At 58.2% G+C, this 8,506-nt stretch overlaps 1 protein-coding gene across 1 annotated transcript; it reads left to right on the top strand.

Annotated features, from left to right (window-relative positions):
• The first annotated feature begins 52 nt into the window (after positions 1-52).
• On the top strand, positions 53-8,303 carry SIK1 (salt inducible kinase 1). Its single transcript, XM_024758407.1, has 12 exons — positions 53-222; positions 704-820; positions 3,391-3,454; positions 3,605-3,766; positions 3,904-4,028; positions 4,123-4,246; positions 5,001-5,224; positions 5,462-5,611; positions 6,037-6,159; positions 6,279-6,495; positions 6,997-7,272; positions 7,970-8,303. Exons 1-12 carry the CDS (start codon positions 67-69, stop codon positions 8,203-8,205), a joined length of 1,974 nt encoding a protein of 657 aa, XP_024614175.1. The 5' UTR covers positions 53-66; the 3' UTR covers positions 8,206-8,303.
• The last annotated feature ends 203 nt before the right edge of the window (positions 8,304-8,506 follow it).

Genomic DNA, 8,506 nt, shown 5'->3' with positions numbered 1-8,506 from the left:
GGGCTCGGGACGGCCGGCCGGCGCCGAGCTGAGCGCGCCCCCCGCCCGCAGGTGCGGCCCGGAGCCATGGTGATCATGTCGGAGTTGAGCGCGGCCCCCGCGGGCTCGGGCCAGGGACAGCAGAAACCTCTCCGGGTGGGCTTTTACGACATCGAGCGGACCCTGGGCAAGGGCAATTTCGCGGTGGTGAAGCTGGCCCGGCATCGAGTTACCAAAACGCAGGTGCGTGGGGCGGCGGGACCCCGGGGTGGACCCTCCGGGGTTGCACCCTCTGCGGGTGGACACCCCCCCTCCCCGGAGCAGGGGAAGCTGGTGGATCCCTGCTTGTGGGGTCCTTCGTCCTAATGTCTAAACGCTGACAGTTTTTAGTTTGGAAAAGGAAAGAAATGCTTTATATGATGATTATGCATGGTTTGTACAAACATTGGGGGACAGCGAATAGGATAATGAGCAGGTAACCTAGGAGCGCAGCTGGAGCCCTGAAAAGTGAGCCTGCAGAGACTTAGGACATTTATTGATCTTTGGCTTTTTAAGTAATATTAATGGTTACTTCCGTTATTTTCCTCCCTAACTTTTTGTGACCTTTGGGGACATAAAGTGTTTTAGAAATTAACCTACAGAAAATGAAATGTGTAAATTAGCTTAAATGAGAGGGTTTTTTCTTTTTCAAACAAAATATCCTTTATCTATTAAAAATTTGTAGGTTGCAATAAAAATAATCGACAAGACACGATTAGATTCAAGCAATTTGGAAAAGATATACCGTGAAGTTCAGATCATGAAGCTTCTGGAGCATCCTCATATCATAAAGCTTTATCAGGTGAGGACTCAAGTGTGCCTTCCACTGTTACTTCTGGCAAAGTGTATCATGTTTTTAATTTTCAACAACTTAAGTCTCTGAAGGTTGCCCCCCTTTTTGGGTGTTTGTAGGAGTCAGGGGGTTGATTGTATAAGGTGAACAGATTGACTTCTGTAAGCTGGGCAGTTATTTTCTTGCTCTTGGATCATAATTCAGATTTGCCTCATTAAAGTTTTGTTTGGTAGTGTTACTCATTCCAGTTTTGAATGCGTGGAGGTCGGTTGTTAAATTTACTATGAAAACAAACAACTAGATCTCTGCATTGCCGCAAGTCAACCATTTAGTGTGAAGGGACGAATCTGAGTGAAACTAGACTCTTCTGCCTTTGCAGATAATTATTAATCTTTAAAACCAGCTGCTCTTACCAGTTTTCGTAAACTTATCTGCGCAAAGGCTGCGGTGAGCATTTGTCTATCCCGTTTCAACCTTTCCATCAAAAACGGAGAGATGAGGTGCCTTTGCTGCGGTGAGAGCAAAAGGAACTTGCCATCTCATCTGCTTTAAGAACGTGCCTCACCCTGTCCGTCTGTTGGTTTGCTTTGTGTTCTTCCTTGAAACTAATAAATTGTATCTTTGGAAACTAAGTGCTGATTTAATTAGGACAGCGAAGGAATCTCTTACTTAGCCAGGTGCTTCTGCAAAATGAACTCGGGTCTACTTGCAGAAGGATAAGTTCTTTGCAAATGTTTGATATTACTCCCAGTTGCGTTGTTCCTTTTGACGATTCTCACGAAACCCTGTGGATCCGAGATGAATATGGGACGGTGTGGGGATGTGTGTGTGCCCTCGGCAAGGCGAAGCTGTACAGTGTGGCAGGGGAGAGGACTGAGGTTGAAATGACCCCCCGGGGAGGCTGCTGCCCTGGGTTACGGTGAAGGATGAGGTGGAGTCATGGGGCTGGTGTTCCTCTAATGACAGTTTACTCAGCATCGTTAAGTGCTGGGATCGAGTCACGTGCACTCCAGTTCGTGTTTTGTTTCTGTTGTCATTTTTGAGTCAGGCCGAGATAAGATGTTTCCTCCATGGTCACTGATGTCAGTGCCTGAGCATGTGCCCAGCCTGTTTCCACAGGAGTGGGCTGAAGGCTGTCTGTCTTTGACTTTGACAAGGGGGATGAGCCAGAGCTTTCCTCATCTTCCTGTCCTCCACTGACCCTGTGCGGGAGGAGCCCCGTGAGCCAGACGGTAGAGGTCTTTTCTGGGGGTGAATTTTCTCATCATTCCATGAGCTGCTTTAACTCTTTGGAGACAGGGTTCAGTGGGTAGCAGCGATTGTTATGGCTCTGGTTTTGACGCTAGTGTCTAATTTTCTTCCCCTGGCCCGGTCCCCAGAACCCCCGTGAGACGCTTCAGCTCTTTCCTCGAGGTTTTTTTTAAAACTTCAAGCACGTTGACTCGTAATTCTTCCTCCGTCTCTTTTTTAAATTGAGGAAAGGGATAAACTTACAGCATGTCACTCTACCACACACGTCCAGGGCAAGGGTAGTTACAAGCGTAGCGAAACTGCATTGTGTTGGCTTTTCTTGTTAGATTTGTGGCTCAAGCCAGTTGTCTTTAAAGTGCCTTTTTAAGGGAATAACTATATTTTGAACCCTGAAGAGATCTTTTTCTGTAAAGATGTATTCCCTCTGTCTCCCTCTGAAATATTTTAAAATACACAGACATGAGTTTGTTTTACTCCTTTCAGTACCAAAGATTTGAATTTGACCTCCTTTCGTAATTAGTTATGTTTTAAAATCTTAAAATTTTTTTTCAACGTGAAATAAAATTCTCGATCAGTAAATGAACCTCTAAGGTGTGTTTGACATTGGCTCTTGCTATTGACACACACGCCGAGGAGTTTGCTGTACGGAGAGGAGTCTTTTGTAGCTTACCTGGCAGAGCTGGCCTCTCACAGCCTACTGTATCAGGTCAGTAACGCAAGTGGGGCGGGGAATTTGTTATCTATTATTCAGCTCGTGCCGGCCCTGGCTTGGATAATCTGTTGCCTGCTAGGCTTCTAGAAGAAAGGCCTCACAGAACTCTGGCCATCTCTTTTACTGCTGGGGCCCGCAGAGCCTCCACTTTGGGTGAGGCAAAGTGAGTTAAAAATACCATACAGGAGAGTTCCAATACAATGGGGAAGCAGAGGTGTATCAGGATGGACAGGTTGGTGAGGAGCTCACCTCTGATTTTCAAAAACCTTTTTCCTTTTTTTTTTTACATCTTTATTAGAGTATAATTGCTTTACAATGGTGTGTTAGTTTCTGCTTTATAACAAAGTGAATCAGTTATACATATACATATGCTCCCATATCTCTTCCCTCTTGCGTCTCCCTGCCTCCCACTCTCCCTATCCCGCCCCCAAAAAATTTTCTGAATAGGGATCCCCTTTGTCTCTTTATTGCGAAAGATTTTCTTTTCTTTCCTTTTTTAAAATAACGAACGTGCTCACTCTGGAGAAGTTAAAAATTTACTGGGGTTCAAGTAGATTATTTATACCGTTGGTATGTTCCCTTTATGTGGTTAAAGGTTAGGTCTTTATTTTTTTAGGTTATGGAAACAAAGGATATGCTTTACATTGTCACCGAATTCGCAAAAAATGGAGAAATGTTTGGTAAGCCGTGCTGATTCTTAGTACCTGTTGGAAAGAAATGTCCTGATCGCCCCTCCAGTGTTTGGGTCTCCCCAGAATCCTTTCGTTGTGCCCTAGGCGGCGGCCGGACCTTTGGATTTGGGGCTATAGCTTCCTTTTGTCCGTCCTCAGATTACTTGACCTCCACCGGGCACCTGAGCGAGAGTGAAGCCCGCAAGAAGTTCTGGCAGATTCTGTCAGCTGTGGAATACTGCCACAGCCATAACATCGTCCACCGGGACCTCAAGACCGAGAACCTGTTGCTGGACGGCAACATGGACATCAAGCTGGCAGGTGAGGGGCCCAGGAGCGCGCCCAGCGGGAGGGAGGTGCGTGCCGGTGAGGGGCCCCATGCCGTATTGCGCGAGCCTTTGAAACTGTGGCCCTGCCGTTTGCACTGCACCTTCATCGCCTGTTTCCTTGTCTCTCAGATTTCGGGTTTGGGAATTTCTATAAGCCAGGAGAGCCTCTGTCCACGTGGTGTGGGAGCCCCCCGTACGCAGCCCCGGAGGTCTTCGAGGGGAAGGAGTACGAAGGCCCCCAGCTGGACATCTGGGTAGGAGCCACTGGTGCGGTGCCTGAGGGGTGCGGGTGCTCGGGGGGCACCGGTGCCGGGGCGCAGGCGCTGACTCAAGTCTGGTCCTCCTCAGAGCCTGGGCGTCGTGCTGTACGTCCTCGTCTGCGGGTCTCTTCCCTTCGACGGGCCTAGCCTGCCGGCCTTGCGTCAGCGGGTGCTGGAGGGCCGGTTCCGCATCCCCTTCTTCATGTCTCGAGGTAGGTGAGTGCCCGGCCTCCTCTGGGCGGGTGCGGTCACCAGCCTGCTGCCCGAGCTATTGGGTAACCAGGATGAGACTTTGGGGGGCTGAGGAGGAACTTATTTCCTGAAATGCCTGCTTGACCGTCTTCTGGGCCTGCCATCGGGCCTGGGAGCCAGTCCCGTGTCACTGTGGGGTGTTTACTAGATGCCTGCCAGGGAATCCCAACCCACTGGCTGCTTTTTCTGTGCCCGACTTGCAGGGCCAGCCGATGCCTATGCGGCTGCTCCGAAGCCGGCTGGGGGCCCAGCGACAGCACTCGGGGTGCCGGGGTGCTGGCCCCGACCCCTGAGTCTCACCCCTCCCACACTGTGCTTTTCCCAGCGACAGCACTCGGGATGCCGGGGTGCTGGCCCTGACCCCTGAGTCTCACCCCTCCCACACTGTGCTTTTCCCTTCCGCTTTGGAAGGTGCTGGACAGCTGCTTCCTCACATGCTTGGTCACAGCAGGGTGGGGGAGTCTAGGTGGTGCTCGGTCTGGTGGACGTTAGGGCCACGTTCCCCAGGGACCTGATCCCTCGACCCGTGGCCCTCCTTGGCGGCGGGTCTGTGACACCCAGGCCACCGCCCCCGGCCTCAGCGTTCTTTGGGACGGTCACTTGTCTGCTCGCCACATGCAGGGGGGCCATGTCGCCTGCAGGGGCCCAGGTGGGCGCCGGGCACGCGTGTGCGGGAGGCCCTCGCGGGCTCAGTGTGCCTCCCTCGCCCCCCAGACTGCGAGACACTGGTCCGCCGTATGCTGGCCGTGGACCCCACCAAGCGCATCACCATCAGCCAGATCTGGGAGCACAGGTGGATGCGGGCCGACCCCGCCCTGCGGCAGCCCACCTGCCCGGTCTTCTCCTTGCTCGGCTACGCCTCCAGCCTGGGCGGCTATGACGAGCAGGCGCTGGGCATCATGCAGACGCTGGGCGTGGACCGGCAGAGGACCGTGGAGGTGCGCCGCCGGCCTGGCCTGCCATGGGGAGGGTGCGCCTTCCTGGTCGGGGGCGGGGCGGGCCGCTGAACGGGGGAAGCAGGCGCTCGCCAGCTGGGTTAAAACGGGCGCGCGGCTGATCGAAGGGCAGCTCGCCCACGGGAGAGGGTGTTCTTGGCCACCCCACGATGGCGTGGGGGCGGGCTCTTCAGGAGCCCCCCCGCCGGCTGTGCTCTGACCCCGCTTCTCTGCCCGCAGTCACTGCAGAACAGCAGCTACAACCACTTCGCTGCCATTTATTACCTCCTCCTGGAGCGGTTGAAGGAGCTCCGGCTTGCCCAGCCGCCGGCCCGCCCGGGACACGCCTGGCAACAGAGGCCCCGGAGCTCGGACCTCAGCGGATTTGAGGTGAGGGGCGGCGCCTTCGATACCCAGCCCCGAGTTTCTGCCTTGGACCGTGTCCCCAAGTTAGGAATACCCTGCTCGGACATGGCTGGGAGGGCATGCGGGCTGAGCCCCCAGGTCACCTACCCCCTCCCGTTAGGCACTTGGCAGGGGGTCCCGTGTGGTGAAGCAGGGTGGGGGGTGCCAGCCGTTCTGCTGGGGGTCAGGCCCCGCCTGACCACCCCCTGTTCCTTCACGGCCCCTGGTGCCACCACTCGGCCGGTGAGGCACTGGAGGGGGCTATGCACGTGTCCTGAGCCCGCAGCTGGCGGCCGACGCCTGTTAACTCAGCAGGAAGCCAGCCCGGTCTGTTCCGCGACGCTGTGTTGTTTGCGGTCGTCCCCTGCCTCTGTCCCTCACGGCCTCTGTCCTCATCTGCTGGCCCCCAGGTGCCTCAGGAAGGCCCCCCCGGTGACGCTTTCCGCTCTGCCCTGCTCTGCGCGCAGCCCCAGACCTTGGGGCAGTCCGTCCTGCAGGCCGAGCTGGACTGTGACCTCCACGGCTCACTGCAGGTGTGCGAGCGCCTCGCAGGCGGTGTCCGGGGTGGGCCCGTCTGGTTCCCAGTGCTGGTGACGCCCCGGGCCGGGCCTCACGGAGCGCTGGGGTCACCGGCCTCCGTGTGTCCCCGCAGCCCTCACTCTTCCCCGTGGACACCGGTTGCCACGGCGTGTGCCAGTGGCGTTCCGTCTCCCCCAGCAGCCTGCTGGACACGGCCATCAGCGAGGAGGCCAGGCGGGGCCCGGGCCTGGACGAGGAGCAGGTCGCACGGGGGCCCCCGCCTGGCAGCAGCGGCCGGAGACACACGCTGGCCGAGGTCTCCACCTGCTTCTCCCCGCGCATCCCTCCATGTAAGCGTCCCCGTGGGTCAGGGACATGCCCGGCGGGTGGGCTGTGACGGGCAGCGTCTTCAGGTTTGCTGTTCCTGAATCGCCCGAGGCCACGTGGACCATACTTAGACCTCACCGGTGGCCCTCGAGTGGCAGGGACGGCGTGGGGTTTAGCTGCCCTCAGGGGTTAGCAGGGCAGGTCCTCGGCCCAGGCCCCTCTGTGTCCCAGGTCCAAGCGCCACCTGTTGGCTGTAGCCGCGCCCCCAGCCCCATGGTGCTGGCCGTCGAGGCTCCCTGGACTCTGGGGGCATCTGGCTGTCGCAGACTTCCTACCTCCAGAGTTGAGGCTAGGGGTGGGGAGGGCACAGCTGTCTGCCCCGTCAGTGGGCCACGGGCCATCTGAGGGCCCCGGAGACGCCGCAGCAGGCGCGAAGCTCCGGGGCCAGAGCACCTGGACTTGCTGCGAAGGGCGTCGGGCGTCCCCGGGTGCGTCTGGCCTCAGCAGCGCCTGCTGCTCTGCAGGTATCATTGTCTCACCCTCCGCGGCCAGTCCTTCCGAAGGCACCAGCTCCGACAGCTGCCTGACCTCTGCGGGTGACGGCCTGGCTGGGCTCAGCGGACACCTGGTGGCTCAGGGGCTGCTGAGCGCCTGCTCCCCGCTCAGACTGGCCTCGCCACTCCTGGGGACCCAGTCCGCCACCCCTGTGCTGCAGGCGCAGGGGGCCCTGGGAGGAGCCGCCCTGCTCCCCGTCAGCTTCCAGGAGGGCCGGAGGGCGTCAGACACCTCTCTCACTCAAGGTGACTTCCCCTTTCGCACCCACTTCTGCCTTCCCTGGGAGACCTGTGTGCACCCCGGCGGGGGCGGGCATCACTTTGTCCTTAACGGCAGGTGGCAAACCCCTCTTCTAGCTGGTCCTGGTGGAGCAGCTGTGCTCCCTGGGCAGGCTGAAGCTGCTGCCCGGCTTCTAGATGCCCTGGCTTCTAGGACGAGCTCACACGGCCTCTAGTAGCTGGTCCTAAGAGCCCAAGAGATGCTTGGATGGCGGGCATCAGCTCCTGACTTGGAGGAGGATGGTCAGGGAGGCACCCGCCACAAAGGCAACCCATACTTGGCGGCCGGGGTCCCCTGGCACCTCCCAGGGCTTGTGGGGCCCCAGCCCCCTTGCGAGGCCCCTGCACTGCTCGCGCCCTCCTTCCATGAAGGATCCACTGTCTGCCCAGACGTGGGCTTCTTCAGGGCTGGAACTGCTGTCCCAAACCAAACCCCAGAAGAGACTGATGTCCCAGCCCCAGGAGAGGGGCTGTCGTGAAGTGATGGGGTGACGAGAGGGCCCCTCGACCCTGTAGGAAGGCGTGCGGGTCCCCTCATCCCACCACGTTCACGCCAGTCGGCCCCGCATCCTCCCCTGCTGTCTGGAAGCCCCAGCAAGCGATGGGCCGTCAGGCCAGGGCTGGTGGACGGGTCCGTATACCTGTTCACCTTGCCTGTCCCCAGGGCTGAAAGCCTTTCGGCAGCAGCTGAGGAAGAACGCGAGGACCAAAGGCTTTCTGGGGCTGAACAAGATCAAGGGGCTGGCTCGCCAGGTGTGCCAGCCCTCCTCCAGCCGGACCTCGAGGGGCGGCCTGAGCACCTTCCAGCTGCCCGCACAGAGCCCGGGCCTGCACGGCGGCGGGGCTGGTGGCCGGGAGGGCAGGAGCCTGCTGGAGGAGGTGTTGCACCAGCAGAGGTAAGACGCCCGCATGGCACTGGCGCCGGGGCCTGGGCAGGGCTCGTGTGGCTTGGGCTTTTCTGAGCGGCCTTACCCCCTGAGCTCCCGCTTCTGCACGTAACCAGACAAGCGCCGCCCTGCCCAGGCTGGGGGAGATCTGTGCGGCTGGAATGAAATGCCAGGAATTGCTCAGGGGATGAGTCACGCCCAGAGTGGCGTGTTCCGAGCAGCTCCAGCCCGTACTTCCATGGGGCGGGCCCTCAGCCCTGGCGGGTGGAAACCCGATCGATCGTGTGGGAGCCTGGCCGGGTGGCGGGGGCAGC

This window comes from Neophocaena asiaeorientalis, unplaced genomic scaffold, assembly GCF_003031525.2.
Source record: "Neophocaena asiaeorientalis asiaeorientalis breed wild unplaced genomic scaffold, Neophocaena_asiaeorientalis_V1.1 scaffold45, whole genome shotgun sequence".
NCBI classification, from domain to species: domain Eukaryota; kingdom Metazoa; phylum Chordata; class Mammalia; order Artiodactyla; family Phocoenidae; genus Neophocaena; species Neophocaena asiaeorientalis.
This window is presented reverse-complemented; position numbering and strand designations above follow the sequence as displayed.

Excerpts from the sequence above, each read along its gene's own strand:
- SIK1 (XM_024758407.1), top strand. The coding sequence starts at position 67 with ATGGTGATCATGTCGGAGTTGAGCGCGGCCCCCGCGGGCTCGGGCCAG. Across the intron at positions 5,225-5,461 it reads ACCGGCAGAGGACCGTGGAG|TCACTGCAGAACAGCAGCTA; the intron begins GTGCGCCGCCGG and ends CTCTGCCCGCAG. Across the intron at positions 6,496-6,996 it reads CTCCCCGCGCATCCCTCCAT|GTATCATTGTCTCACCCTCC; the intron begins GTAAGCGTCCCC and ends GCTGCTCTGCAG.